This window comes from Aspergillus versicolor (assembly GCF_001890125.1).
Source record: "Aspergillus versicolor CBS 583.65 unplaced genomic scaffold ASPVEscaffold_14, whole genome shotgun sequence".
In the NCBI taxonomy this organism is placed as follows: domain Eukaryota; kingdom Fungi; phylum Ascomycota; class Eurotiomycetes; order Eurotiales; family Aspergillaceae; genus Aspergillus; species Aspergillus versicolor.
In genome coordinates, this window is record NW_024467537.1 from 189,635 (window position 1) to 217,614 (window position 27,980).

General features: G+C 51.0%; 14 protein-coding genes across 14 annotated transcripts; 9 read left to right on the forward strand and 5 right to left on the reverse strand.

Annotated features, from left to right (window-relative positions):
* Positions 1 to 24: 24 nt before the first annotated feature.
* Positions 25 to 1,877, forward strand: ASPVEDRAFT_375242 (putative MFS maltose permease). The gene has a single exon (XM_040811496.1). It carries the CDS (start codon positions 210 to 212, stop codon positions 1,788 to 1,790), a length of 1,581 nt encoding a protein of 526 aa, XP_040673573.1. The 5' UTR covers positions 25 to 209; the 3' UTR covers positions 1,791 to 1,877.
* An 86-nt stretch (positions 1,878 to 1,963) lies between these two features.
* On the reverse strand, positions 1,964 to 4,020 carry ASPVEDRAFT_33997 (putative amino acid permease; the record flags this gene model as incomplete). Its single annotated transcript, XM_040810810.1, has 8 exons — positions 1,964 to 2,581; positions 2,633 to 2,755; positions 2,802 to 3,145; positions 3,191 to 3,591; positions 3,633 to 3,708; positions 3,758 to 3,806; positions 3,854 to 3,874; positions 3,922 to 4,020. The coding sequence occupies 8 exons, from the start codon at positions 4,018 to 4,020 to the stop codon at positions 1,964 to 1,966; spliced, it is 1,731 nt and encodes a 576-aa protein (XP_040673574.1).
* Positions 4,021 to 5,699: 1,679 nt separating this feature from the next.
* ASPVEDRAFT_89052 (putative nicotinamide nucleotide transhydrogenase) lies at positions 5,700 to 9,557 on the forward strand (the record flags this gene model as incomplete). The annotated part of the gene is made up of 13 exons (XM_040818492.1): positions 5,700 to 5,796; positions 5,851 to 6,394; positions 6,441 to 6,858; positions 6,910 to 7,027; positions 7,078 to 7,992; positions 8,042 to 8,212; positions 8,261 to 8,515; positions 8,560 to 8,693; positions 8,738 to 8,887; positions 8,938 to 9,106; positions 9,155 to 9,343; positions 9,391 to 9,465; positions 9,526 to 9,557. The coding sequence occupies 13 exons, from the start codon at positions 5,700 to 5,702 to the stop codon at positions 9,555 to 9,557; spliced, it is 3,267 nt and encodes a 1,088-aa protein (XP_040673575.1).
* Positions 9,558 to 10,930: 1,373 nt separating this feature from the next.
* On the forward strand, positions 10,931 to 11,391 carry ASPVEDRAFT_57078 (RidA family protein; the record flags this gene model as incomplete). The annotated part of the gene is made up of 2 exons (XM_040815293.1): positions 10,931 to 11,042; positions 11,090 to 11,391. 2 exons carry the CDS (start codon positions 10,931 to 10,933, stop codon positions 11,389 to 11,391), a joined length of 414 nt encoding a protein of 137 aa, XP_040673576.1.
* Positions 11,392 to 12,178: 787 nt separating this feature from the next.
* Positions 12,179 to 12,556, forward strand: ASPVEDRAFT_47018 (uncharacterized protein). The gene has a single exon (XM_040813685.1). It carries the CDS (start codon positions 12,313 to 12,315, stop codon positions 12,481 to 12,483), a length of 171 nt encoding a protein of 56 aa, XP_040673577.1. The 5' UTR covers positions 12,179 to 12,312; the 3' UTR covers positions 12,484 to 12,556.
* Positions 12,557 to 13,465: 909 nt separating this feature from the next.
* On the reverse strand, positions 13,466 to 15,391 carry ASPVEDRAFT_89054 (Zn(II)2Cys6 transcription factor; the record flags this gene model as incomplete). Its single annotated transcript, XM_040818493.1, has 3 exons — positions 13,466 to 13,579; positions 13,630 to 14,430; positions 14,480 to 15,391. The coding sequence occupies 3 exons, from the start codon at positions 15,389 to 15,391 to the stop codon at positions 13,466 to 13,468; spliced, it is 1,827 nt and encodes a 608-aa protein (XP_040673578.1).
* A 1,016-nt stretch (positions 15,392 to 16,407) lies between these two features.
* On the reverse strand, positions 16,408 to 18,142 carry ASPVEDRAFT_202889 (uncharacterized protein). The gene is made up of 5 exons (XM_040809387.1): positions 17,805 to 18,142; positions 17,741 to 17,760; positions 17,593 to 17,697; positions 17,159 to 17,544; positions 16,408 to 17,114 (listed from the first exon to the last, which is right to left on the reverse strand). Exons 1-5 carry the CDS (start codon positions 18,022 to 18,024, stop codon positions 16,709 to 16,711), a joined length of 1,137 nt encoding a protein of 378 aa, XP_040673579.1. The 5' UTR covers positions 18,025 to 18,142; the 3' UTR covers positions 16,408 to 16,708.
* Positions 18,143 to 18,975: 833 nt separating this feature from the next.
* ASPVEDRAFT_155585 (Zn(II)2Cys6 transcription factor domain-containing protein) lies at positions 18,976 to 21,175 on the reverse strand. Its single transcript, XM_040808475.1, has 6 exons — positions 21,001 to 21,175; positions 20,900 to 20,956; positions 20,354 to 20,854; positions 20,155 to 20,307; positions 19,810 to 20,105; positions 18,976 to 19,764 (listed from the first exon to the last, which is right to left on the reverse strand). Exons 1-6 carry the CDS (start codon positions 21,165 to 21,167, stop codon positions 19,019 to 19,021), a joined length of 1,920 nt encoding a protein of 639 aa, XP_040673580.1. The 5' UTR covers positions 21,168 to 21,175; the 3' UTR covers positions 18,976 to 19,018.
* A 322-nt stretch (positions 21,176 to 21,497) lies between these two features.
* Positions 21,498 to 22,800, forward strand: ASPVEDRAFT_34002 (epoxide hydrolase family protein; the record flags this gene model as incomplete). Its single annotated transcript, XM_040810811.1, has 3 exons — positions 21,498 to 22,143; positions 22,191 to 22,386; positions 22,437 to 22,800. The coding sequence occupies 3 exons, from the start codon at positions 21,498 to 21,500 to the stop codon at positions 22,798 to 22,800; spliced, it is 1,206 nt and encodes a 401-aa protein (XP_040673581.1).
* A 53-nt stretch (positions 22,801 to 22,853) lies between these two features.
* On the reverse strand, positions 22,854 to 23,780 carry ASPVEDRAFT_202894 (uncharacterized protein; the record flags this gene model as incomplete). Its single annotated transcript, XM_040809388.1, has 3 exons — positions 23,619 to 23,780; positions 23,375 to 23,567; positions 22,854 to 23,321 (listed from the first exon to the last, which is right to left on the reverse strand). The coding sequence occupies exons 1-3, from the start codon at positions 23,684 to 23,686 to the stop codon at positions 22,854 to 22,856; spliced, it is 729 nt and encodes a 242-aa protein (XP_040673582.1). The 5' UTR covers positions 23,687 to 23,780.
* A 561-nt stretch (positions 23,781 to 24,341) lies between these two features.
* ASPVEDRAFT_89059 (uncharacterized protein) lies at positions 24,342 to 26,166 on the forward strand (the record flags this gene model as incomplete). The annotated part of the gene is made up of 2 exons (XM_040818495.1): positions 24,342 to 25,715; positions 25,762 to 26,166. The coding sequence occupies 2 exons, from the start codon at positions 24,342 to 24,344 to the stop codon at positions 26,164 to 26,166; spliced, it is 1,779 nt and encodes a 592-aa protein (XP_040673583.1).
* A 188-nt stretch (positions 26,167 to 26,354) lies between these two features.
* On the forward strand, positions 26,355 to 27,547 carry ASPVEDRAFT_375465 (uncharacterized protein). The gene is made up of 2 exons (XM_040811507.1): positions 26,355 to 27,116; positions 27,174 to 27,547. The coding sequence occupies exons 1-2, from the start codon at positions 26,608 to 26,610 to the stop codon at positions 27,304 to 27,306; spliced, it is 642 nt and encodes a 213-aa protein (XP_040673584.1). The 5' UTR covers positions 26,355 to 26,607; the 3' UTR covers positions 27,307 to 27,547.
* Positions 27,238 to 27,830, forward strand: ASPVEDRAFT_375489 (uncharacterized protein). The gene has a single exon (XM_040811508.1). It carries the CDS (start codon positions 27,356 to 27,358, stop codon positions 27,671 to 27,673), a length of 318 nt encoding a protein of 105 aa, XP_040673585.1. The 5' UTR covers positions 27,238 to 27,355; the 3' UTR covers positions 27,674 to 27,830.
* On the forward strand, positions 27,518 to 27,943 carry ASPVEDRAFT_375570 (putative C2H2 zinc finger domain protein). Its single transcript, XM_040811511.1, has one exon. It carries the CDS (start codon positions 27,678 to 27,680, stop codon positions 27,897 to 27,899), a length of 222 nt encoding a protein of 73 aa, XP_040673586.1. The 5' UTR covers positions 27,518 to 27,677; the 3' UTR covers positions 27,900 to 27,943.
* The last annotated feature ends 37 nt before the right edge of the window (positions 27,944 to 27,980 follow it).

Below are 27,980 nucleotides of genomic sequence, written 5' to 3' on the forward strand. Positions count from 1 at the left end.
CTTATATGAGACCCCGCACTGTTACCAGCGTATAACTATCATGTCGATTGGCTGCTGCCCCGACTTTCCCCCGACGAGGCGCCGTGGCCAACCAGCTTGATTTATAGTCTTGAGTGCGGGGATGATCTGCATAGTCTTATTGTGTATATATGGATTAAATACGACCCTTGACTCTGTCCAGTCCTGTCAACTGATAAGCCTCATCGACCATGGACGAGCACAAACAATTCCTGGCCCACGGCAAACATGCTGCCCAGCAGGAGCAGACTATGACCCTCTGGCAGGGTCTCCGTCTGTATCCAAAGGCTGTGGCATGGTCTGTTCTGCTATCCTCAACCCTCATCATGGAAGGCTACGATCTCGCTCTACTGGGAACCCTGTTCGCATCACCAGCATTCAACCAGAAATACGGCGTCCAATCCGGCGACGACTGGAACATCCCAGCATCCTGGCAATCCGGTCTCTCAAACGGCGCGCGCGTCGGCGAAGTCATCGGCCTGATCCTCAGCGGTCTCGTCTCTGAACGCCTGGGCTATCGCTGGACCATGATCAGCGCCCTCCTCGCCATGAACGCCATCATCTTCATCTTCTTCTTCGCCGTCGACGTCCGCATGCTCCTCTCCGCCGAGATCCTCGCCGGCATCCCCTGGGGCGTCTTCCAGACCCTGCCAGCCGCATACGCCGCCGAAGTGTGCCCCGTCGTGCTACGCCCATACCTGACCACCTACATCAACATGTGCTGGGTGATGGGCCAGTTCATCGCCGCGGGCGTCAACCGCGCCTCCTTCGCACGAGAAGACCAATGGTCCTACCGCATCCCTTTCGCTGTGCAATGGGCATGGCCCCTCCCACTCGCCGTGGGGATCTTCTTCGCTCCTGAATCTCCCTGGTGGCACGTCCGACGGGGCGATATCTCCAGCGCCAAACACGCCTTGCAGCGTCTAACCCTAACCTCTTCATCAGACGAACCATTCGACCCCGACGCCACAGTCGCAATGATCGCACACACCAACGAGCTCGAAAAGTCCCTCACAGCCGGAACCTCATACACCGACTGCTTCAGACACGCAGGTGGTAACCTCCGCCGCACAGAGATCGTCTGCGGCGTTTGGATCGTCCAGACCCTGTGCGGGCAGAATCTCATGGGCTACTTCGCCTATTTCTGCGTGCAGGCGGGATTACCAGAAGTCCAGTCCTTCAACCTCTCGCTGGCGCAATACGCACTCGGCATCATAGGCACAATCGGGTCATGGTTCCTCATGGCTAAACTCGGAAGACGAAGCATCCACCTCCTGGGTCTATGTTGTCTTTTCACACTGCTGTTGATAACGGCGAGTCTCTCATTCGCACCGGAATCAAACACTGCAGCGAAATGGTGTATTGGTGCCATGCTGATTCTATTCACATTCATCTACGACACAACCCTAGGCCCCGTAACGTATGCGCTTGTCTCAGAACTCTCCTCCACGCGCCTGCGATCGAAGACAATTAACCTCGCGCGCGCCGGGTACAATATCAGCAATATTGCCGTGAATGTGCTCACGAACTACCAGCTGAATGATGATGGGGAGACGGGGTGGGACCGGGGCGCGCGGACGGCGTATTTCTGGGCGGGCACTTGCGTCGTTTCTCTTGTTTGGGCGTTTTGGAGGGTTCCTGAGCCTCGCGGGAGGACTTTTGCTGAGTTGGATGTTCTTTTTGAGAGGGGGGTTGAGGCTAGGGCATTTAAAGGATTTGTTGTTGATCCGTTTGATGGGGAGATAGCAGGGAGAGAGGGTGGGAAGGGGTGAAGCTATACCAAGATATTGAGTCTGGCTATTATGTAGGTAAGGAATTGAAGCCAGTTTCGTGGAAAACCACTATTATTGTTAGTTCTATTGAATTAGTCTATTCTGTTTGCATCATGCAATCCACCTCAATTATCACGCTCAACCATATATCCTGCCATGTGCAGTTGACTACATCAACTCTGGGCAGGGTTCTTAGTCTGAGGTTCTGGTTCAGGCGACGTACGTGCCTCGCTTGATGTGCCACCAGCTTCATCCACCGTCGAGCTGACAACACCCTTGCTATCGACGAAATTCGAGATGCGGTTCCTCGGTAGCCACGCCTCCTCCGGCATGATGAAGTACGAAATAAGGGCGAAGATGGTCACGCCGGCCATGATTATAGGGGCGTAGTTGAGGTTCTGGCCCGTCACTGGGAATGCATACGGCGAGAAGAGCACCGCAACAACCCATCCGTTCCAGAACACTCCGATCACCTGGAATGGCTTGGACCACTTTCCAAGACTCCACGCGGGCTTCGGGAATCGTTTCGGGGTGAGGAAGAGACGGGCGAGGCAGATGAGGCCGTATGCTGCCGCAGAAGGGACACCGGCCGCTGAAACAAGGGAAGTGAATGCAACGTCCGACGGGAGAATGGTGCAGGTGATCAAGGACGCGACTCCCCAGACAACGATAACGGCATTGCGAGGTTGGCCGTTGTGCACAACAGAGACCCAAGAGGAGAATGGGAGGACGCCATCACGGGCAACGGCGAAGACAAGACGAGACGCAGCTACTATGGCAATCGCTGTGTTCTGTTATAGCTAGTTAGTAAGACTTGCTTTATAGAATTAGGCGATACATACAAGCCAGAGGGCAGATATGCAGATGATGTTCATGAAAATGTGCCCGCCCTTTCCGAGTACAACCGCGTAGAGAGGCACGAAAGGCTGGGGCGAACCAAATCCGAAGAGCGTGTCGGCAGTAGGCTAACTGTGTTAATCGTTGTTTCTCAATACGGTCAAGCAGACTTACTGCGCAGAAGAGGAATAGTATAATGGTTGCAAAGCCGCCAATTCCACTCGCTACGGTACTCCAAAAGATACCACGCGCGGCGGTCACAGATGCGTGCTTGGTCTCCTCCGCGACGTGACCGGAGGCGTCGAATCCAATCAGAATACCGGCGGTGGCAAGGTAGGAGAGACACCAATTCCATCCTGGGGGAGCACCGGTTCCGTTGTACGTGGACATGAAGGCCTCCTCGGCAGTTCTGAATCCCCAGGTATTGGCTGTCCCAATCGGAAGCCATATGACGTTCAGGAAGAAGTCGAGCATAACAACCGCCGAGGAGAACCAGAAGACATATTTGAAATATCTCGCTGTTGACGTTAGCTTGAGCAAGTCGGTTGATGAGTGAGACTTACGTGGCATGAAGTTGAGCAGAGCTGCCAGGGCAAGAAGAATCTCGGTGACGATCCATTGCACAGCACGGAACTTGACGTCTGACACATCCTTGGGAAAGTCGACATCAAACACAGTCAATTCCTGAAGCCGGGTAAGTACGTATCCATGAATTCCGATTGGGCCGCCTACGGATAGCAGATAGTTTGTCGCTGATTGAGTGTTACTGGCACAGAACGTTGTCCACGCAGTGGTCGACCACCATGCGACGATAAATCCAAGGAGTCGTCCGAATCTCGGCCCACCTGCTTCCGCAGCCCACAGGTAAATCGATCCGGCAGAAGGCGAGGCAGAACAGACTTCTGCGATGACGGCTGCAGTGATAAACGTGAAAACGACCGTCACGAGGTAGCTCGTCCTACTCCTGTTAGACTTGTCGTGGCAGTATACAAGATCGGTGCATACCAATAAGCCAAGTTTCCGCCAGCGGCAATACCGGTACTAAAGGTGACACGTACACCACCAATGAAGTATAGTGCGGCTGAAATAGAGTTAGAAATCAAGTCACAATCATGTTCCACCGCACATACCGAATGTCGTGGCGAAGTTTTCGAAAAATGAGTATGTCCGATGTAGGACCTGTTCTTATAAGCCCCGCCCGCTTTGTTGATCCGACGTGAACTTACCGGCTTATAGCCCATTGTTTTCTAGGGAAACGTTAGATTCGTCCGAGGTATCTGGTGCGCAAACTTACCAAGAGAGCTGCATCTTCCTGCGATTCCGTTTGGCTCCTCACATCTTCCCCAGCGGGGTCCCGCTCGATGAGCTGGTCATGGTGAGTCCGTGACGACATGGTTAGAGATCCAACGCGCGAGCAGCGATACTACGCGAAAGCACAATCTGTGCCAAAAGGGAGGGTAAAGCGCAGGAGAGAAAACTTCTTCGCGTTGTCCGAAGTTGATGATTGACGCTGTCGCAACCCCACCCGGTCACGAGCAGAAAAAGTAAAAAGTTAGTTAGCTGACAAGAGCTAGATCATGCCGAAGGTTTCGGCTTTTCAGGCCAGAATCGGACAAGCCAGTGAGCTGCGAGGATATGGGAGGTTGAAATTGACGTGGTTCTTGACGTTGATGATGAGATGGGTCGGAGATGACTGTTCCGCAGAATTTGGCTGCTCGTAATTCCAGGAACGTTTGTCGCATCCACCTCTTGTGCCTGCGCAGCGCGAATGGATGGCCCGCGCTTCCGTGGGTCGCGCCCGAGAGCTTAGTATGGGCCACTAAGACTGGCGTCGGTGCGCGGTGGACAAGAACTCGACCGAGAAAGCTATAGGTATTCTGAAGCTGAACGACGACGATCGTGTGATCATGGTATCAGATTAATATGACAGGATCTCGACATCGCGTTGACTATCTCCAACAAAGGGTCAGCACTCAGCAGCCTGTCACGCAAGCAAGGGTAAGAATCAAGGACGACCCACCGTGAAAACTTTGAGTCGGAGCCATTGGCGGGCCGGAGAATGGAGAACGGTGTGGGCCAATAATTCAAGGTTGTTTTGTGGGCTTTCATCGGGTTAATTCGACTTGAGCGTGGGATTTAATTGTCTGGTCTCGACTCTTCTTCTTCGTCGACGATGGGGTCACGTGCCCGATAGACACCTGAGGCTATAAGGCAGCGACGTCGATGACTCGATGTGGACCTCGGAGATCCGAACCGCAGCTTCAGCAGCTTTCAATTTAGTGGGGCAGAACTACTGACGGTGTCACATGGAATCAGTGCAGTTGGAAACGGGAATAGTAGAAGCCTTCTGGAAGCCGGCAGCCTTGATAACGCCATAACCGTGACACCAGGAGGAGGCACAGCGAGTGGCACAATGCGGAGAACCATGCTGTATCACCTGATCGGTCGTGGGGTAAATCCAGTCTTCCTCACTGTACAACTACAGGATAATGTGGCGGAGAACTTGATAGAGTGAAGTCATCTGCTGTCCTTCTTTACCGAGTTCTTCGGCTCTCCAGAATCCAAGTGGAGACGAGACAATCCTCAGATCCAGCGCGTGCTCTCTGGTCAGTATATTCACTGTCACAGAGCAAGTCTACAGCCCATGTCTGAGCGCCAGTCTTGGTCGCACCGTGAGCGGCACCGTTTCATCGAGTAGCCTCGTGCTGCCCGATTGTGCCGGCGATTCTCCGTCCCAGGGCGCGACTCGTGGAAGAATGCGCCTTTGTTCGCCCTTGCGGTTGTGCCGGCGATCTCCCCGCAACGCCGTCCCCTCTCCTTCTCCTTCGGTTCTTCCTCTTCCAAGTCCTGCTCAGTCACAGCCTGCCGCTAGTCCTCCACTCTCCTCCGAGCTCGAATGAGCTCCTTTAATACCCTCTGGGCACTGCTTCCCCTCTTTTCCTCCTCCTCTGCTTTTTAGATGGGCTGCCAACACCCATCCCTTTCCTCTCCTCAGTGTTCCTCTGGAATGAGCTCTGTTGCCCGTTGTCGGTGACACAGTGCGCATTCTCTGGCTGAGGCCTTGCATGCAACATGAGTGTATTATTCCCCCTGCGGTCGGCTCTGGGACCGTGTCGAGCGGTCCTTAGTACCTTCCCAGGCAGGTCGTACATTTCAGTCAAGCAGTCGTGTGAGTCAACTGTCCTCAGTCAGTTAACAAGCTACTAACACTGCTCGTACGAAGTTGTCCGCCTTCACTCCTCCCGGCCCTCGCACCAGCATCATGAGTCAGTCTGGCAATACCATTCACAGAGTCCTCGATCGTACGCGACCAGTGCCTCTCCGCCGTCTGCAGTTCCTGTTATTCCGTACGCTTCTTTGACGATCGGAGTGCCTCGTGAGATTTTTGCGAACGAACGCCGGGTCGCGCTTACACCTCAGAATGTTGCCTTGCTGCTTAAGAAGGGCGTCTCGCGTGTGTTGGTAGAACGCGGAGCCGGCGAAGGTGCCCAGCTGCACGACCAAGCATATGAGCAAGCCGGCGCTACTTTGGTCGACCAAGCTACTGTATGGTCTCAGAGTAACATTGTCTTGAAAGTCCGTGGCCCTCAGCATGATGGTGCCTTCAACGAGATCGAGGCCTTGAACAAAGGCAGTACAGTCATTTCGTTTCTCTACCCAGCCCAAAACAAGGAGCTGGTGGATAAGATTGCCTCACGCGGCGCGACTAGCTTCGCAATGGACATGATTCCACGCATCTCACGCGCCCAAGTTTTTGACGCTCTAAGGTAAGCTCTCCCATGATTTGTCGCGGTTTAGTCTAATGTGATGTAGTTCGATGGCCAATATTGCCGGTTACAAGGCTGTTCTGGAAGCCTCGAACCACTTCGGTCGTTTTTTAACCGGTCAGGCTACCGCGGCTGGAAAGATCCCTCCCGGCAAGGTTTTAGTGATCGGCGCTGGTGTCGCCGGTTTGAGTGCTATAGGATCCGCCCGGCGCATGGGCGCAATAGTACGCGGCTTCGATACTAGGCCTGAGGTTCGAGAACAGGTTCAGTCGCTTGGTGCCGAATTTATCGAAGTAGACATCCAGGAAGATGGCGCTGGCCAAGGTGGTTACGCGAAGGAAATGTCACCAGCATTCATCGAGGCAGAAATGAAACTCTTCATGGAACAGGCCCGCGAGGTTGACATCATTATCACTACTGCTTTGATTCCAGGGAAGCGGGCTCCGAAGCTGGTCACCAAAGAGGTAAGGTCTGATATGGTCATTGAAGGATATCGGTCTAATAATACTGAGTAGATGGTCGCGGCTATGAAACCCGGGTCTGTCATTGTTGATCTAGCAGCTGAGGCTGGCGGGAACTGCGAGGCAACTGTTCCCGGAAAATTGACTACCTACAACGATGTTACCGTTATTGGTGAGTTCTCAACATGCGTGATAGGGACTATGTTTTAAACATGATTTCAGGTTACACCGATTTCCCATCTCGCCTACCAGCCCAATCGTCCTCGCTGTACTCCAACAACATCACCAAGTACCTCCTTTCTATGGCCCCCCAGGAAAAGTCCTTCGGTGTTGATTTGAAGGACGAGGTGGTTCGAGGATCAATTGTGACTCATAATGGTGAAATCCTACCCCCCGTACCCCGGGCTGCGCCGCCACCCGCTGCAAAAAAGGAAGCAGCAGCAGCCCCGTCCGCAGCAAAGGCAGAGCTGGCCTTGACGCCATGGCAAAAGGCCACTCGTGAGGTCACAACTACCACCGCCGGAATGGGAACTGCTCTCGCACTGGGCAAAGCAACTGGACCGATCTTTATGAGCAACATGCTAACAGCTGGCCTGGCCGGGCTTGTCGGCTATCGTGCCGTTTGGGGTGTTGCGCCTGCTCTTCATTCCCCCTTGATGAGTGTCACCAACGCGATTTCAGGTATGGTTGGTGTTGGCGGATTCTTCATCATGGGTGGTGGCTACCTTCCCACAACCGTTCCGGAATTGCTAGGATCCGTGTCTGTTCTTCTCGCATTCATGAATGTTTCAGGCGGTTTCGTTATCACTAAGCGCATGCTTGATATGTTCAAGCGTCCTACTGATCCACCCGAGTACCCCTGGTTGTATGCTATCCCGGCTACTATCTTTGGTGGTGGCTTTTTGGCTGCTGCAGGGACTGGTATGGCTGGACTCGTTCAGGCCGGATATCTAGTCAGCAGTGTCCTATGTATCAGCTCTATTTCCGGCCTTGCTTCCCAGCAGACCGCGCGCCGTGGAAATATCTTCGGTATTCTCGGCGTCGCTGCTGGTATTCTCGCGTCGCTAGCAGCTGTCGGCTTTTCTCCTGAAGTATTGACTCAATTCGCCGGTGTTGCCAGTGCAGGTGCAGTTGTTGGTCAGTATTACTCTATCGCGTTAACATTTATTCCACTAACAGCCAACAGGGGCATTGATTGGACGCCGTATTACTCCAACTGGACTCCCACAGACTGTTGCCGCTTTACACTCCGTTGTTGGCCTCGCAGCAGTGCTCACAAGCGCAGGGAGTGTGATGGCTGACATAAACGATATTTCGACTCTCCATTTAGTTACTGCATATCTCGGAGTCCTTATCGGTATTTTGCCCGGATACTTTGATTTATAGTGTATTCTAACTCGCTTAGGTGGTGTGACATTCACTGGCTCTATTGTGGCCTTCCTTAAACTCGCCGGCCGCATGTCCTCTAGGCCGACAATTCTCCCCGGTCGCCATTTGGTGAACTCAACCTTGCTAGGAGGCAATATAGCTACCATGGGCGCATTTGTCACCATGGCACCCGCTAACCCTGTTATTGCTGCTACATGCCTGTCGGCCAATACTGCTCTCAGTTTCCTAAAGGGCTACACCACGACTGCCGCTATTGGTGGCGCAGATATGCGTACGTACAGCGGTACCTCTATTGAATTTTGCTAACAACTGTAGCTGTTGTTATTACCGTGCTTAATGCGTATTCCGGCTTCGCCTTGGTTGCAGAAGGGTTTATGCTCAACAATCCGCTCCTCACGAGTGTGGGTTCTTTGATCGGAGTCAGCGGTTCAATCCTGTCGTACATAATGGTATGTCTCATCAAACTTACAGCTGGCCTGTACTGATTATATAGTGTGTCGCAATGAACCGATCTTTGCCGAACGTGCTGTTTGGTGGAATATCGAACCCTCAACAATCTCAAAAGAAGATCGAGGGTGAGGTTACACAAATCAATGTCGAAGAAACGGTAGATTCTCTAGCCAACGCGGAGAGTGTCATCATCGTAAGTATATCCACTTGCTCTTGGTTCTATACTTCTGCTTACACCTGCAGATTGTTGGCTACGGCATGGCCGTCGCAAAGGCGCAGTACGCCCTAGCCGAGATCACGCACATGCTACGTGCCAAGGGCGTCAAAGTCCGCTTCGCCATTCATCCCGTTGCCGGACGTATGCCAGGGCAGTGTAACGTCCTGCTCGCGGAGGCATCCGTGCCTTACGACAGTTAGTACTCGATTCTCCTTTATTTGGCTCGGTTACTGACTATCCCAGTTGTGCTGGAAATGGATGAAATCAACGACGACTTTGCGGACACGGACGTGACCCTCGTGATCGGCGCCAACGACACAGTTAACCCTATCGCCCTGGAACCCGACTCCGCGATTTCCGGCATGCCCGTGCTGCAAGCGTGGAAGAGCAAGGAGGTTATCGTGATGAAGCGTGGCATGTCCAGCGGATACGGTACGCAACAAAAATCTTTATGATCGAGCAATGCTAACTAGCCACAGCTGATGTTCCCAACCCGATGTTCTACAAGCCCAACACCAGGATGCTCTTCGGAGACGCAAAGACCTCGTGCGATGGTAAGCTAACTATGGACTCCTTAAAATATACACGAGAATCAATTCTAACCTTTGCCGCAGCCATCAAAGCCAGTATCGAGGGCCGTAAGTAGGGTGAGGTAGGAACCGGTTGCATATGCACATACGGGCAATTAGCGATTCTCTTTTTTTTCCCTCTTGTTCCTGTTTATTTCCAGCCGTGTCCATAGACAGACCAAGCCTCCTCTGTACTTATTTGCATCGCTGATCAATGGGATAAACCGTTTTTTAAGTTGATCGACATGCGCATCACACTAACTGCACACGTAATGGAAAGCTAAAGAGCCACCTGCACTCTTCAGTATGAGCGAATTACGCTTTTAGCCGTCGACCTCGGCTATACTCGGAAGGAAGCATGGCGGCATCGGAATAAAAACCCGCTGGCCAAGTGTACTACGACGAAGTCGAGACCTTTAGCAATTGATATGACACGTCAGCTTGCACGAGTTGGAGGGGTGAAACCGTGCCCTTATCAGGCTCGGGCTCAGAGGATAAAGTTAAATTTTAGTTTGGTTGATGGTAGAGTCCCTGGGGGATGCATCCGCACACTACTATGTAAATATATATTTCTACAATCACTAGCTAGAATGTAGAGCTTCTACATTCAGCTCCCCCAACCTACTTAACCTTAACATTTTAATAGGTAATTAGCTATAAACTAGCTCTACCCTAAAGGAATATAAAGTTATTTCGTGAATTTTTCAAAAGATTCATACTACGAACATATGGTGATAGTTGGTATAACATCGAACAGATGTAAAAAACAGCATGATATTTTGATGACTGAGCAGCTTTATGATCAAAATTATGCAAAAGTTGGGTCAAGTTGGGGCTTAATGGGTTTTATTGGGGCCCCAGTATTGGGTCCTGGTTGGGCCTGGGTTAGTGTGTCCGTCACTTTGATATATGCAAGATCCAGCAGTCTATCCCTGCCCTAATGAATCAGCTGCCACGCTCAACTGTTCTCCGCCGAGAACACAGAGGATAGGCGTGGGAACCTGTAAGGAGCAATTCACCAGCACCACTTAGTTACTTAACTAGGGCTAAGTCAGTGGTCGTCGCGCCTCGATTAGTACCCAAACTGATATATCGCAGAGTATAGAACCAAGACAGCACCCATCCAAAGAGCTCCTGAGGGTCTGCTCACTAATGTAAGACATCGGACGCCTAACTTTGTCTCGTACCGTGCGTTGTGTCATCTCAGGCTTATCAAGCCAAGCATTGGCAGTCATAAGCATGAGAATAAAACCCATCGCTCGTTTATTCATCAATTTGGATTTCAAAGCAGTCAGCGCGCGAGCTTGGCGTCGAAGAATATAAATTGGGAGCTTGTCGCTGTAGCTCACATCATTCATATAAGTTTTATTCTAGACCTTGAAGGACAGACAGTCTCCTCCCCCACCTAAGAAGCTTAGATCCCAGCTCTAATACCTTCGGTCACGGAAACATGTCTCACCTCGAATACTTCAACTACAAAGGCTTCGGCGAACACATGCGTAAGGTCCTGTCATACAGCCAGGCTGTGCGTATTGGCGATCGTATCGAGATCGCTGGCCAGGGTACGTCGTCAGCCTCTGCTCAAGCTCTTCTCCCTAACGAGTCACAGGCGGCTGGGATCCAAACACCCGCGAAGTTCATGCCGATTTGCCAAAAGAATTCGAGCAAGCGTTCTCCAATGTCGAGCTAGCGCTCAAGGATGCGGGAGGCAGGGGCTGGGACCAGGTGTACCGAGTTCGCATCTACGTTCTCGACACGAGCGACGAGGTCGTCGAGCTCCTGGTGCAGAATCTCCGTAGGTGGATGCCAAATCATCAGCCTGTCTTGACGTGTGTAGGAGTTAAGGAGCTAGCATTGGATGGGATGAGGATCGAGATTGAGGCATATGCACAAGATAACCATCCTCAATAATGAATTGGATACACCTGCGGTTATGTATGGTTGTAGCCTCTATGCCGCATTTTCACGAGGTGATAAAATAGCAAATAGCCTTTCAGAAATAAATGGATGCCCTGTATAGTCGATGCCTTTGCCCGGGCCATGGCGGTGGACTTTGAAGGTCTTACGGCTTTTACTGGCCTTTCCTAGAAGAAAGTTGTGCGATTAGCAGCGTTATAACTATGCTTTTCTAGTTTTCCACGTGATGTGTATATTATCTTGATATATCTTCAAGGAGAGATTGGTTTAAGCATATAAATCAACATCAAGGTAGCAACAATCTCTAGTGCGTGATCAGGTTCGCCTCTGATCGGTTCAGGTCTCGCCATGCTGGCCCAGCCAGACTAAGGAATCCTTGTTTCCCGCCAGTAAGGGCGCATTTGATGGCACGGTCCGTGTGGGCAGGAAGCTTGCAGCCGCTAAGATGGCTGATTAACATTGGCTTATAGAAATAAGATACCTACATGGCGTCAAGTCGTAGCTGTCAGTCTCATATCGATATCCTCTGTAGCCACGGCCATAGATAGTATTCTCTCTGTTCTATCACAACTTGACCTGTTTCGGGCGGTCGTGTGGTATTTTTGGTGATGTTTACTGTACATCCTCAGCATAAATTGAAAGACTTATTATGAAAGGATTAATCCGCCAAGCCCCTGCAGGACTAACACCATAAGAAGCAGCTGTTAATACTCACCTTCCAGAAACCCCTCCATCCCACCAACTCTCTAGAGATGTCCTGGACGAACCAGCCAGTAAGCAACACCTTCATACGCCATGTCGAAGAACATTCCTTATGCTTAACTGTACCAGGACTGCTCCTGTATAGCCGAGCTAACCTAACTCTCCTCTCTCCTGCTAACCCCTGCTCCAGGGTCCTTTGAATTCAGGCTCCTGATGACCCTCACTACACTGCTAGAAGATCTCCTGAAATGCGTGGAATGCTGCAAGCAGCAGCATAACCCACTGATTAATGCCACCACCATAGGCGCCCAGAACCAGAACCAGAGCCAAAATCCCGAAGCAAATCGCGACCCATCTCCCGGACTGTTAACTAGTATGATTTAATAATATTAAATAGCTAAGATTATCTATCTCACTATTATAGAGGGAGGATATAAAGTTAGAGTACTGACTTTGTAACATGGTTAATTAGCCTGGTAGATAACTAAGAAGGTAAAGAAGAAGGTAGATACCCACTAAGCAATAATATCTAGGGATAATAGGGAGTGAATCAACCTTAGGAGTAGGGAGTACGGGTAAATTAAAGTAAAAGTGATATATTAACATCGGAAAGGCAGTGTCTAAACGTAATAGGGTTTGATTGGTTTATAAGATCCACCTTTCTATAGGTCTAACCCAAAAAACCCAAAAAACCCCAGCAATAGCCCAGTAATAACCCAAAGAACTCAGAAAAACCTAGAGTATTTCCCAACTTCCCTTTCAGATCCTCGAAAAATTTTAACCTACCTTACTGTAAGGACCTCGCGGGGGTAACTAGTTATTTCCACCTTAACTTTCATCCAGGGGCGGCCCTCCAAGCTCTACATTCAGCTCCCCCAACCTACTTAACCTTATATATTTCCGAACATGAATTACAAAGATACATAAGCAACTAGGTATCTGTATCTATATTCATTCAGAAGGAAAAAGGTCCCAACTGCGGGCATTATTATGAATTTACCTCGTATTGTAACAATACCAAGTCTAAACGGAAGCAGGTCTAATCAGTTTCAACAAGGTTCTGTCCTCGTATAGTATCCGTATCCTATCCTACCCGAACGCCTGTTTTCCGCGCCGCTGGAAGTTCAAATCGGAGACATATATAGTCGTTATTGTTTCATGCATATTGTATGCTAGGTAGGTCGGTTGAGTGTAAGCCTGTTGGGTGGGTAGGCTAGTTTGGTATGGAGGGATGGTCGTCCAGCATTTCGGTAGCTGGTGTTGGGTGGGCCGAGCTCATGTTGAGCCGGGAGGCCTTTTTTGAGGGCCCCATTATTTTATTTGTATGATGGGATATTTCACGATGGTAAGAGACGTATAGGTCAAGTCAAGGAAGGAGGATGGATGAACGGACGTCGTCCATGGTGTCGACCCAGCCCTCTGGGAATGTGCGTTGTTTGAACCAGGCCTTTTCCAGCTCTTCGAGGCCCTTTTCCACGTTCTAAAATGCGGTTAGCAATGCTCAGTTCTGATACAAAGCAGAAATCGTACCTTAAACCCATATCTTTGCATATCGATCATGGTCTCTCGAACAAACTTGTGTTCACGTTCATCTCGGCTTTCTCGCCCCGCAATAAAGAGAGGCCAGCAGACGGCCAGGCGCCCGACATCCTTTGCCAACTTACTAATGAGGTTGAGGATTCTGGTACTGAGAGCGGCCAGGACCTCTCTTTGCGGCTGAAGATCGGGTCGCGCGACAGCGGCTACCTTGTGAAGGAAGATATGGGTAGCCTTTTCGTAGGCTTCAACGCAGCCTGCATACTCGAGAACCCCTTGATGCGGATACTGCGCTAGGCTCTCGTCATCAAGTTCTCCGATTTGCTGTATGCACTGCGGGGCATCGAGGCGCCATTGCACTAGTCGCTGCAACAAACCATGATAGACGAGGTCTTGCTGTTCAGGAGCCACCCACCCAGACTGTTTCACCTTTCCGAAGGAGCTAATGGCCACCTGTATTTCCATCATGGAGGACCAGCATTGGCGCAGATCCTGCAGTGAGCCACTGTCGGCACTCTCTTCCGACATGCTGGGTATCCCTAGATTGTATTCCCATCCGCCGCCTAGTGTTCTCCAGTAGCTTCCTTCAACGACGGTTCCTTCACTTGTGGCGCACGCACCGGCGACATCGAGGTAGGAGAGGAGGGAAACGAGGAATCGTCGGAGTGGGTGATTCATTTCCGCAACGCGCTGGGCTTCTTGGGCGGCGTCGCTGTTCGGGGAAAACATAAATTTGTAAATCTCCCGGGCGCCTTTGAGATGGATCGCCCAGTTGTGATGCTGCGAGTCCATCATCTGGTTGAGTCAGTCGCTGCAGTTGAACAGTCGAAGGAGAGAGACAAACCTCGAACAGAGCTAATAATAAACAGGTGGCGAAGTCTGGAAGCCGTGCTCGCTGAGTGACTTCATGCCTCGTTCTAAAGGTCTTGACGACCTCGCCATACTTGCCCATGGCATGCTGAAAATGGACATTCCGATCCTGACCAGTGGAAGTGTTGGCAAGATGCAGCGCTCCCAGAGCTTCCATTGCGCTCGCCATTGACAATGACGAATGGGAGATATCGGGAAAACTTCGTCGAAAGGGGTTTACGTTGGTTGGGCTATCGTAGATAAGCAGCAGCGTAGCAACTTCATTCACGAAATGGGTATAATAGCGTCCCTGCAAGCTGTCCAGTGACGCAACTGGCAGTTTTTCATGTTGAAAACGATAGTGGATTGGCATTGGGGCCGAATTGCCCGTGGTCGGGAGTAACACCAAATCGACATCATCGTACTCCTTCTTCACCTTGGTATTATCTTCGTCCGAGGGAGGGGATTCAGAGCCGACGGAGAAAACGGGGTTTTCGAAGCGAAAGACCAGTGGTTTCGAGTCGGTAACTGTCGTCGGCGAGACGACCACACCGTCGACGGGATCATTCGCAGGCTCCTCCTTCTTCACTCGTTTCTGTGACTTGCCGCGTTTCTTGGGCGGGGGAGGTTGCTCGGTCGGCGGCGGCGGTGGCGGTCCGTAGACCTTGAACGTCATGCGACCCTGACTCCCGTCACACTCTAGACCGAGCCGTGTGCAATTCCGACAGGTGGGAGAAGCTTCGTCGCAGCGGACATGGCGGCGGCGACAAGTCGAGCAGCCCGTGAAGCCGCGGTGATGCCATCGTCGGACACGCTTCTTCTTATCCTTATCGGGCAGCGAGGAGTCGGCGGGCGGGGGAGGGTCGGGGTTTTGGGCCGGCTCATAGACCATCATACGGGCCTCCATGGGGAGCAAGAGCGAGGCCGACGGGAGAGCTGAAGGAGAGAGACATGAAGAGGGCGAGAGTCGCGCGGGGAAGGTCGCGAGGGTGAGGTCGCGGGTGGTAGTCCAGGTGGGAGAATGCGGCCGAAAGCGGAGGGTCAGGTTGAAGGCATTATATTAGGATTAAGAAAGAAATAAAGGTGAATAGGCAAATACAGAGGGATGAAAGAGCAATTAAGATAATGTGGGAGGATAACCATCGCCAGTGACGGCCGGGGTGGAGAGACAAAGAAAGTCTCACGGACTCACGCAACTCCCCAGTGGGACTCTCTAACTCTCTTCGAACTCTCCCTCTCCAGTGGAAAATCCACCCGCAGCGAATCGCAGATCCTCTGGCTAAGTTTGGGCCTTGTGCTGCAGAGAAGCGGCGGATCCTCGTCTTGACCTGCTGGTTGACTCCGTTGGGGGCCGTTTTTTGGGCCTTGTGCGGCCACTCTCTTTGCGCTGTCGTGGCTCGCCCGCTCCACTGTGAAGCCATCGCCGTTGATCTCGCCTTTTCCTTTGGTCCGTGGCTGTCTGGTTCCGCCATTGAGCGCCCGCAATGATTTTCTTACACACTGTTTTCCGAGAGGAAGGTTGTCATTTGCCTGTTTGCCGGCCTCCTAATTCGACAGCCGGGCACGAGCGACCGGGAACTACTTGCACACCAGCGAGAAATAAATAAATTAGAAACGCGCGGACTTGGACTATCACTTGATAGAGTTGATGAACCCGGAACATCATTAATAGAACCAGCGGATCTGCGCTGAACCACGGCCTGCAGCTGTCGATCAGCCCTGTCAGAATATCAACGAACCCGTCAGCAAGGTGTCTACGGCGCTGCATGATTCGATATTGGTGATACAACGACCGTCTGTGCCGCACCTACAACTAGTTGAGTACTGTTGGAGCCTTGTGAGTCCTATGGATATACTACATTGTACTAACTAGTGGTAGGAAATCCGTGCATCCCTGTGAGGAAAGTGCGGATCTATGCGGGTCGATTCGGCCCATCGCGCTTTCCCACAAGTCCATCGCCACCAGTTCCCTACTAAAGGCAAGCGCGATGGACCTGCTGCAGGTTCAGTTGCCCTTCTGTTAGCTGCAGCTGCTGCCAGTCCAGGAGGTGCCCGACCCGGTGGCAGGCAGGTGGATAGTTGCGAGTCTCTCCCGAGGCCGGCCCCGAGGCTAAAGTATGTCCGAACATACTCCGGAGTACAGCAAGAGGGATTGAAACTGGTCTATTTATAGTTGAGGATACGAAGTGAGGGTGTAGTGAGCGGCAATCACCCGTTCTCATTTCTAAACCGTCGAACCAGCTGTCGAATCCACAGAATGAGTCGTCGAAGCAGCAGTCCCCATCGGACTCTTAAACGAAGACAACGGAAACCGATCAACCCCCGAGAAAGAATTCCTGATAACTCTCTGCATCGGCTCATTGCCATGGGAATGTGCTGCAGCGCTTATTTGACCCCGCGAATACGAAGGGATCAGATTGCGAAATGAGCTGTGCCATTTCAATACGAGGGGACTCCGCAAGACTCCCTGGATGACTTTTGGGACGGAGGGGAGGCATCCGGCGATCATTCCCCCGGCCATCTCAGGTATCGTCCACAAACCGACTAGGTTAACGTAGTAGGAGGTGTTGTTGGGTGTTTTGCTCATGATCACAGCGTAGGCGAGTTTTACTACGCCAGAGACACAGGCCCTAGATGGGTTAGACTTTGGCGATATAGAGGGTGGGATACGCACATCAAACCAAACGAGAAGGCCGCCGAGATAGAAACCCTCTTCCCAATGGGAACGCGCAAGCTCCATATGCGGCCCTGGGGAAGAACAAACATCAAGATATCAGATATGGCATTGAGGGCCGATGAAGTGACAACAAGGGCGAACCGATCGATGCATGAACCGTGCGTGATGAAGGGATCCCAGGCTTTTGCAATGGGTCTGCAGCCGAAGATAGTAATGAAGGTGCCGATGAAGTAGTATATGAAGTTGATCCAGATCAGGCAGTGACAGCTCCAGAAGAAATAGTCCCTCTGTGCCATTCCGAAGACTTCGATGAGCTGCAGGAGGATGGAGAGTTTGATGAAGAAGGAGCAAACCCCGAATAGCACCAGGCCGATCTGGTAGTACTGCCAAAGTTAACATGCGACAAGACTAAGACAATTGATATGGACTACTTTAAGCAACAAGATGAAATCCTTTAGCCGGAGATTCCACTGGTCTACACCAGAGGAGGCGTTGCCGGACAGTATCACTAATGCAGAGTATCCCATACAAAGCGCCTATCAAGTTAGCAGTGCAGCACGCAGGATCTCGACGACTAACCCAAGCAAAGACCATAGTATCTGGACCGTCAGCATTTCCTTAGTAGCGGAAAACAAACACGTACAGTCAGACATTCGAAAGCGCCGAACCACAAACGCCTTTGCGTATATGCGAATGAAAACGCATGCACTAGCCACCGTCCACAGCGTTACGAACAGAGCGCGCCACTGCAGATACGAATTCGGGGGATCATCGAGATTAGAGACCTGCCCTGGTGGTGGGGGGCTGGCAGGGCCTTCAAGGAGCGCTTGACGCTGCTCGGGTGTCAATCCAGGTGTACTCATACGGCCGGTTGTGGTTTATGATATTGCTAGTCCCAAGTCGACACCGGGGGATGATGGAATATATACTCGGTTATTCAATTGGAAATACACATATCTGACGATATAACAGCATGATCTGGGTTCTTTATTATCTCTCATTACTATACCTTGATATGGCAGCATCCTCATGAGCGGACCAGGCTTTACAGTATAGAAAAGGCTGTATCCCGCATAAGCACAGCCCCGCAGAACCTGGAAAGTCCAAATGGAGAACAGAAATAGCAGGTTTCAGGAAACTCTTCCAGAGGCTGCATACCATTTCTCGCCCACAGACACCATGATTCGCCAGTATTTGGACCCCATGATATTGCGCTTTCTTCTTTTCCCTGCAGAAGATAAGCTGGTAAGGCTGGGGCCATCGGTCTAAGGCTCTATTAATATCCCTCTGCACGGCCCCATCTAGCCTTGTAGAGTCGAACCCTGACTTTCCGGCCCGGCCCTCGTCCTATTACGATCTAACGAACCCTTCCATTCCGTCTCCTGGATGTTCTGCTTAGCAAAAGCCTTGTGTAGGCTGTGCAAGTTTGCCTCCAACATACCACTAAGTATAGGCCGCTGGGTGAAATGCAGACTTCAAAATAGACCGTTACACAGCCTCCCCACCAAGTCTATTGATAAAGAACAAAGAAGTCCCCGGTTATTGGGATCCTACTCCTGATTAAGGCACTGGCCTGATGGCTAGAGCCTGATCGTGGCTCGGGCTGACAGTCGGGATCTAATTGCTCTTCAGAAGAGTGGCCGAATGAAGAACGAAACAGTCAAAGAACCCCTGCTCGTCTTGCCACCCCCCCGCATGCTCTGGCCAACCATTTGAAACCACGAAAGCCGGTTTACGGTGCTAGCTTGATTTGTCTTGCTTTGCATATATAGGCTTGTTTCTTATCATATGACCATGTAAGGCTACCTAAGCTTCTATCCAACACTATTTTGGCACAAGAAACCACAATAATGACCACTACTCGGGCAAATTATTAAGATCAACAACCCACTCTTCAAAAACACTCGGCCAGTCCTGGGGGTGGTTAACCAGGTCGCTTAAGTCAAGACCTCCAGGCACATTCCCTTCTCCATTACCCGTATTCTCATAAGAACCACTCACAGGAGCATTCCGCTCCAGCGCCCGCCAAAAGTCCGTCTCCTGGATACTCCCGTTCAATACTGGGCAGCGGCTAGAACTCATACCCGGGTCCCCGTTCTGTATCTCCGTACCGGAAGGAGTATTTAGCGGACAAGTTGCTGCAGGCGTATAGGTACGAACGAGAATCCCTAGGACAGACGCGAACATATAAAAAGAATCCGGGTAAGTAGACGATGAGGACACAGAGAGGGTACCCATGCGGTGCGTGAGGCTTTCGAGGTATATCAGCATCTTGGCGCGTGTCTGTGTTTGGAATTCCACCCATGTAGTTCTCTGGATAAGCTCCTGGATATGGAGAAACGGGACTTGGAAGAAGCAGAGCTCTGATGTTAGAGATATGATTATGATGAGCTGGGACCATTCGCGGATGGAGAAGTGAGTGTATTCATCTGGTGGGATGGAGAGGAAGAGTTCGAGGAAGGACTGGATTTCGGTGAAGTGGGAGGTTGCGTGGGTGAGGTCGGTTGTGGCTGGATCAGTTATTGATGGTGTTTGATTCAAAGTGAATGATGGCAATGATGATATGGTTACTTTGATGAATTGTCGCGTTAGGCGGATTGAGACTGTATTCGGTTAGATATATCAAGTACTGCCGGAGAAGAACATACTACTGCTGCGAGTCTCGGCCGGGAAACCATAGTAGAGATCCTCCAGTTCATGTGTGAACAAGACCATCTTTTCACAGACTTCCTCTAGGGATATGCTTGGTTCCTCGTCGGTAGAACCAGAAGCCGTCTTTGTCGTTTCTCGCACACTCGCCTTGTAACGAGCAACGCGTCCAGAAAGGTCTTGGATACGCAGATGCTGCATAGCAAGGTCATTTCTATCAAGCTTTGAAGAAGCCTGGAGGTAGGCTCCCATTCTCGTGCGCACATTGTAAGACCGTCGCCCGATAGAGAACATGCTAGAATGGTTAGCAAGAGACCATTTATACAAAGTATGCAGAGTCTCACAGAGTACAAAGGGTATGACACCCGAGAGAGGCATTTCGGCCCTCGCTCTCTTCTTCGAGGCTTAGGTCGAGACCAAGATCCGATATCATAGTTGATACTATCTGGAGGTACTGCAGGGTCTGGTTGCGCAGAGGTCTGAGGTAAAGGGGATACCTATATAGATCAGACCTGACAAGAGCTGGATTTTGCGGATTCTTACCAAGCGATGTACACCAGTAATCCCTGAACATAGTCGAGGCCTTTCTCTCCATGAACGATAACTCGCTCGCTCATAACCCGACGGAATCGCTCGTCTGTTTGCTGCTGAAGGCGTGGGGTGCGAGAGGACGAGACTGTCAGAATAGCTAGTAATAAAAAGGGCTGGTGGACAGCCATTGCTGCAGCTGATGTTGAATCTGGTATATATATGAACGGGAAGTATGAACTGCGTTTTCTAAAAAGGGAGAGCAGTTTGTCTGCTTCTCGCATATTGATGCTCGTATCTTCCTTGGCTTGAGATGGACCGACAGACTCAGGGGTTGGTATAGAGATAGGATCTGGTGGACTCTCTTGGTGTGATTGCTCCTGGAATACACGGCGATGAAGATCCATCACTTGATCTACTCCTCCAGATAGCGGGGGTCGATCTCGAAAAAGACCAGAGATGATATCGCCGTCATGCTGCGGACTCCCATTCAACGACTGCGAAGAGATCCCTGGTCTTTTGTATTCAGCAAAGCCCTAACAGGAATTGATAGCAACTTACTGAGGACGAGATCGAGAACTATTGGTATAGCTACATGTATAGCCAAATTTTGTGCATCTAACTTGTTAATGGTTGCCTACATATGGTGTTTAAAGGCATACCGTCGACAAGCTTTTTCGTTCTGGTCCTTTCCAGGGAAACATCGTATCTTGCGAGACCGGCAGTTACTGCAGGCTCTTGGGTTCCGAGGGCGAGGACAGATAAACTTCGGGTCGACGTCCATTGCGTTGGTTGCAAGAGTGTAAGACGAGCTGACGTGAAGCTCCATGTGGATGCCTGCGATGGTCTAACTCGATTGCGTATAGTTCATCTCTCTCATTCTGGCTTGTTGGCGAGAACAGCGGTATTCATTTCTGTTAGACAGCTGTATCGTGTTAGCTGGTATACCTGAAATAAAATACATTATTTTCTAGAATATTTGAGAATATTCGAGAGTGCTCTGTAAGATTCCAGCAGTGTCCTGTGGTCGTCATGAGTCAGATGTGCTGGCTGAACCCTAAATATATAACTTCACCTGGTATGATCCATACAGCAATTCAACACTCACTTAAGTGACTCATTTTTGGCTCTTTAATTTTTATTTTGCAGTTCATCCACAATGGCAAACTTTAACACCATCCCTGCCACCACTACCATCAAACCAGAGCCATTCACACTCTACGTCCCAGACAAAGACCTCGCTGAATTCCACGACCTGCTAAAACTCTCCAAGATCGGCCCATCAACATGGTGGAACCAACAAACCGATGGCCGATTCGGAGTCTCACGCGAGTGGCTGTCCCACGCAAAGGAAACCTGGCTGAACAAATTCGACTGGTGCGCACACGAAGCACAAATCAACAGCGTCCCCAATTTCAAAATAACCATCCACGACCACGAGGCAGGCGATGTGCGTATTCACTTCGCTGCATTGTTCTCGAAACGAGATGATGCTGTCCCTGTTCTCTTCCTGCATGGATACCCAGGCTCATTCATGGAATTCCTTCCTATGATGCGGCTGCTGGTTGAGAAGTATACACCCGAGATGTTGCCGTACCATGTTATTGTACCTTCATTACCAGATTATGGATTATCTGGTGGTGCCAGCGAGGATCTTGAGATGACCCTCGACCGTGCAGCTCGGATCATGAACCAGCTGATGCTTGACCTGGGATTTGATGGGTATATCGCGCAGGGAGGAGACCTGGGCAGTATGCTTGCACGGATGATGAGCGTGGAGTACAAGGAATGCAAAGCGCTTCACGGTATGTATCTCACACCTAACATTGCAAATAACAGCTAACGGGTATAGTAAACATGCTGGTTCTCAACACCGACGAAACACCCCCAGCGCCGGAAACCCACGATATAACGCCCGAAGAAGCAGCGCATCTCGAACGATCAGAGCGCTGGCAAGAGACGGGCTTCGCATACGCCCTTGAACACGGAACCAGACCGTCAACAATCGGACTCGTCGTGTCCTCTAACCCGCTCGCTTTACTAGCCTGGTGCGTACCATCCCCTGCCTTTGATATTACCGTTGAACTAACAACATCAGGATCGGCGAAAAACACCTCGAATGGACAGACCCGCGCCATCCGCTCCCCCTCGACACAATCCTAGGCATGGCCAGTTTCTACTGGTTCACATCGACATTCCCGCGCGGGCTCTACCACGCCGCGCTGGTGAAGAACATCCTAGCCGGGAAACGGCATCCGATATCGAAGGAGAAACCGCTGGGGTATTCGCAGTATCCGTATGACATGGCGATGCTACCGGAATCATGGGCGAGGGAGATTTATCCGAACCTGGCGCTATTCAGCAGACATACGCAGGGTGGGCATTTTGCTGCGTTGGAGATGCCGGAGGCGTTTCTTGATGATGTGGAGGAGTTTATTGGGCGGGTGCGTGATATTATCTAGAACATACGGATAAAAGCCTTGATTGACTAATATTATACGAATCGACACCAATATTAGACCTTAAAAAGAGGCGGAGCATTGTCATCGCGATACTCGACATCCCTCTGCGGCCAACCCCCGCCAGATGCCATAACATCCACAAGCCCGCCCTTGCCATTCCCATCGTCCCCATCTTTTCCTCCCCAAACACTCTTCGCAAATGCAACCACCATATCCAGCCCATTCAGGAGAACCCCCGTAGTCCAGATCTTCCCATCAACCACATACCGCCTCTCCACCCAGTTCGTGCCAGGCGCCGACTCCCGGAGACTAGGGAGGAGGAAGCGCGGCGCAGTAGCAGTTTTACCCTCCAGCAGACCAGCAGAAAGGACGGGGTCAAACCCACCGCAGACGCAGAGGAAGGCGGCGCAGGACTCGTGGATCTTGCGCAGGAAGGCCTTTTCGGTTTCGCTGGCGTGGTAATTTATTTTTGTCGCGCCGAGAAGGACGATGTCTAGCTGGGGGCAGGATGTGAAGGAGTCCTGTACTTTATTAATACCAGGCCTAATGAAGCATGTTGGGAAGGATTAGGTACAGTTGGAACGACATTCATATTCCCAGTCAAAGCAGCAGGGGCATCGCCGGTCTCGGTGACCCAGTGGAAGACAAAGTCTAGGGCTTGGGCTTTGAGTTCGTCCGGAAACATGTTTGGAGGGACATCCTTGAGGAAACTTGCGCTGATTCCGGAGAAGAAGCCGACGGGGGCGATGTCGAGCTGTTCGGTGACCCTGTGATGTTAGTAGTGGACAGTATTGCACAGTATCGGAGTAGAGATGTACGAGTTAAGGAGGACCACGCCGATGTGGATTGGACGGCCGGGGTTGCGGAGATCGATTGGGGAAGACATTGTAGAGTTAATTATGATTGTTGACTGATTGCTTTGCGATGAAGAGATGAAGAGATGAAGATGAGGCCGTGATGGCTTTATAGTTATCGGGGTGAAGTGTATATTGCCATTACAAGTTAGTTTATATTCGTATATTAACCTATTCTGGCAATTCGTCTAAACCTTCCATGCGCACCTCCGGTCGGTTCAACTTGCCATCCGCTTTGTATACAACTATAGACTTCGGTGCCTGGCAGTCATTCCAGTATTGGTTCACTCAGACTAGGTCTTAATTTAGAATATTATGGTGGCCAGACAGGGCATGACCGAGGACTGTCCAATCATGTGAAGTAGGGTTTAATGTGCCTGTCACTGAACCGTGACACCGAGTAAGCTTCAACAAAAGCTTAACTGTACAGTGGAATGCAGAGTTTCCATATACCATGAATGAGTGGTGGCGATAATATGAGAGGGTTATATAAAGGCTGCCTCTCTCCTTCCTCTCCTTTCACATATCAACCTGTCCCCAAAGCTGGATATACCTGCTGTGAGGGAAACAGTCCACCGTTCACTATCTAAACAGCATATTGGAGAGCCTCCTGTCAATATGCAGTCTGCGATAGTTTATCCCTCACCCTGCGAGGCCAGCTACGCGTCTCCAGTTCTCAGCCCGACCATGGCCGGAGCATTCCGCCACAAGAGAACAAACAGATCCTCAGTCGACAAAGCCTGCATAGATGGCTTCGTCGAAGAAGACTTCCGTGCCGGTGGACCAAATCTTTGCGAGGCACCATGTTACATCCTGGACATACCAAGAGACCATCATCTGTACGGCCCCCTCCATGTCCAAGACGAGCACCGCGATGCAATCCTGACCATGGCCGAACAGAGCAATATCGCCGTCAGCGATCTCTCCTTCGTTAAGCGAGTGCCGGACAGCAGACGGGCAAGTCCACTTCCCACTATGCTCCTTACAGTCCACAGAGAGAACCCTACCGACAGGGGCTGGGCGGACTTTGCGCGCAAGGCCTGGAGATACCTAGACAGCCGCGGTATGGGGGAGGTGGCAGTGGGATTGCTTGATGAGCGCTTCGATACAAGACCATACATTTTCCCATGCAAAACAAGCGACGATATCTATCCGATCTGGGGGGATGTCTGCGGCACGATCCTTGCGAGAGTAGGGCTTGGAGACATGATGTCCGTGGGCTGCCACCGGATGGGAAATGAAGAGAGTCGTGACTCGTGCATGCCGCACATATTGGTAGCGGTTGTCCCGGAAAGTCGTCGCGACTGGAGTGAAGTTCGCGATGAGATCGTGGATATTTTGATGGACTTCAACCTGCAAACCGTTGGTGTGATCATCCGGAGGGATATATCGCCAGTTGATCAGGACAAACGTTTCACAAAAGACCTACTTCCAGAAGATTGTACATCTGAGGTCAATGTCGGGTCTAGCATTGGGCTGAATGGTTTACAGGACCAGGGTACGCTTGGGAGCTTTATTGAACTCAAGAACCCATCAACAGGAGAATGGGAAGAGTTCGCCCTCACCTGCTACCATTGCACCATACCAAACGACAAAGACCTTGAGCGTTATAGCGAGAAGGATGTCCAAGTCTTCTCGGACTGGAACCGCCACGGCGTACGCATCACCGACAAGAACGCCTCTCGACTCCTAATCATAGACTCTCCAACCCAACGTGACATCCAGGACGGAATCTCCGATCTGGACAATGTGGTTTCAAGCGTAGAAAACGCAGTTGAGTACCAGAAAGTTAGTCGTGCAATGGGGCAGGGCGAATATGTGAATGGCCCGGAAATGGACATGTGGAAAAGGCACAAAAAATTCGTTCGGGCATACAATGCGGACAAGGAGTATATGCAGGGATACCTTGATCAAGGTGGACACAGACTGGGCACAGTGTTTGCGGCATCAGGGTCTCGACAGGTGTCATCCACCATAAGCCCAAATCCAACAATGCTTCCTACTGTGAGAGACTGGGCTCTTATCAGGCCATTCTTAGGGCGCTCCCTGGGAAAAAATAAGGTAAGTCAGCAACAGATTTGAGTTGGCTGTTTGGCTAACAGGACAGTTCGCCGAGCTCTCCAAGCTTCGACATGTCGAGAAAATGGAACCCCTTGCTCGCGGAAGAAACCTGGACAGCTCGTGGATCCTGCACAAGTTCGGGCGCCAGACTGGAGACACGACAGGCAGATACAATGGGCTCGCAAAGGCAAGGATTGCAAGGACCTACGTCGATGGAAACTGGGAAGACCAAATAACCTGGGAACACACTGTTGTTTCGAATGACAGCAAGGAAGTATTTTCCATGCGAGGAGACTGCGGTGCTCTCGTTTATACCATGACCGGCGAAGTGGTCGGAATGTGCTGTGGTGGCCCTAAACATGGGAATATTGGGTGCTTTTCCCATATCCACGACATTCTCGATGATATTGAGAAGACCACCGGTGTTAAAGAGATCCGCTTGAAGCCGTAATCTGGGACCTGATATCGGCTGATGCTTCGTTGTATTTTATGCTAGATATTTCCTCAATTGACCTATGCATTGGGATTTCAAGGCGTGTCTAGTAAGGACCTCTTATGACCACGCCTTAGTCTTCCTTCCACTACATACACCACGTGGACCTTCCCGCCTTGACAGGCAACTGCGTGGAAGAGGGACACGAAGTGCGTACCTGTAATTTATACTCCTGATTTAATTGGCCCTGACACTGCTGATGCAGTGTCAAACCAGCTTGAGATACCCAATGATGTAGCAGCTACCAGGGAACGCCCGACTGTGCCTCAAACCTGGGCACTGCCACTCTGGCGAGGCTCAGGATCCTAGGTTGTTTCTTGCCAACATCATGCCCGACGCCGCGAACAGTTTCCCCAAAGTGGTCCTTGATCTCATTTTACTGAATGTCAGCAACTCGATATGGCAACAGGGAACAAACTGTCCTCTATGCGAGACCCCAACCGTGACCTCCAGAGATCGCGGCCAAGCACGCTCACGAACGGGTATCGAGCTCCATCCCTGACACCAGCGCCTTCCATCCTAGCCAAGCGAACGATATCAGAAGATTGCACCCAGGGGCCTGAGTCCGAGCGACCCCGGAAATACCACTGCCTCCAGAAAGAAGCTGAACGGCGCGCCATACCGCGTCTGGACCATCTGAAGAAACCGGCTGTTTGTTTGTCCACGGGTCGAAGTTCGGACAGGCCTTTTAATGAACGCCCACAGCTTCCACCTATGCGGGAACAGCCAAACCCACCAAACAAGCATCCCAAATTCAATAGCAATCAATTTACGCTACCGGCGCTTCAAGACCCTGGAAGCTTCACGCCTTCGTCACAAGGAAACGTGGCAACTGCTCCGACAGGTACATTCAAATGCTCACATCCTGGATGTCCAGCAGCGCCCTTCCAAACGCAGTATCTACTAAAGTAAGCACCAAAACCTGACATGAACATAGAAAAAGAAACAAATCCTGATAGGCTTAGTTCACATGCGAATGTCCACTTGCAAGATAGACCTCACTTCTGCCCAATTGATGGCTGTCCACGTGGTCCTTGGGGGAAGGGGTTCAAACGGAAGAATGAGATGATTCGCCACGTGCTTGTCCATAACTCCTAGTGAAAGGACAGGCCATGAAGATGCCATATCCCCGTGGTATCGTGCACTCATGCATCCTTCGCCGGACACCGAAGAGGGGAAGGAGACTCTAAAACACTCATTTGGGAACACTAGATGGCCGACACAAGCGGGGGGCAGCCAAGGAGCGCAAGGGAAGGACAGAGTGTATAAATGCGTTCTTTGTCCGGAACGCCCGTGGATGAAAAATAAAGCATCATCAAGAAGACACGTCGAGTATCAGCACTACCCAACTCAATACCATAGTTGTCCAGACTGTGAGGTGGACGCGGTCCAGACACTCTTCACAAGGGACAGACTTGAGGAGCATATGAGGGATAAACACATCGGAATACAGGCTACGAAGTGAGGAGATGAAAAGGAATACTGTTGCCGTCAATCCGCCTCTAGAATGTGCCCTGTGCCCCAGTCCCACAAGGTCATGGGATGAATTTTTCGAGTGTCTTTGCCGGCACTGTCTTGTATTAAAAGCAGATCATGCGGATGAGGGTTACAGCGAGAGAGATGACGGCGAGGAAGGTGAACTGGTGAAGAGAGATTTCAGCCATAATGCAAGCAGTGTTCACAGGAACTAAAGACGCGACACAACACAAATATACTGAACAGAAAGATGCATCCGGAGGGCCGAAACATGGTAGATGATGGAGCCAAGCAGC

Bases quoted from the DNA above. Each gene is read 5' to 3' on its own strand.
- ASPVEDRAFT_375465 (XM_040811507.1), top strand. From the start codon at position 26,608: ATGGCAACAGGGAACAAACTGTCCTCTATGCGAGACCCCAACCGTGAC. The intron at 27,117-27,173 runs GTAAGCACCAAA...TGATAGGCTTAG, and splicing joins CAAACGCAGTATCTACTAAA to TTCACATGCGAATGTCCACT.
- ASPVEDRAFT_375489 (XM_040811508.1), top strand. From the start codon at position 27,356: ATGCATCCTTCGCCGGACACCGAAGAGGGGAAGGAGACTCTAAAACAC.
- ASPVEDRAFT_47018 (XM_040813685.1), top strand. From the start codon at position 12,313: ATGACCCTCACTACACTGCTAGAAGATCTCCTGAAATGCGTGGAATGC.
- ASPVEDRAFT_375570 (XM_040811511.1), top strand. From the start codon at position 27,678: ATGAAAAGGAATACTGTTGCCGTCAATCCGCCTCTAGAATGTGCCCTG.
- ASPVEDRAFT_375242 (XM_040811496.1), top strand. From the start codon at position 210: ATGGACGAGCACAAACAATTCCTGGCCCACGGCAAACATGCTGCCCAG.
- ASPVEDRAFT_155585 (XM_040808475.1), bottom strand. From the start codon at position 21,167: ATGGAGCTTCACGTCAGCTCGTCTTACACTCTTGCAACCAACGCAATG. The intron at 20,308-20,353 runs GTAAGAATCCGC...TGATCTATATAG, and splicing joins TTACTGGTGTACATCGCTTG to GTATCCCCTTTACCTCAGAC. The intron at 20,106-20,154 runs GTGAGACTCTGC...TAACCATTCTAG, and splicing joins TGTCATACCCTTTGTACTCT to CATGTTCTCTATCGGGCGAC.
- ASPVEDRAFT_202889 (XM_040809387.1), bottom strand. From the start codon at position 18,024: ATGAGTACACCTGGATTGACACCCGAGCAGCGTCAAGCGCTCCTTGAA. The intron at 17,761-17,804 runs GTACGTGTTTGT...CTGACGGTCCAG, and splicing joins GCGCTTTCGAATGTCTGACT to ATACTATGGTCTTTGCTTGG. The intron at 17,698-17,740 runs GTTAGTCGTCGA...CTAACTTGATAG, and splicing joins ATACTATGGTCTTTGCTTGG to GCGCTTTGTATGGGATACTC.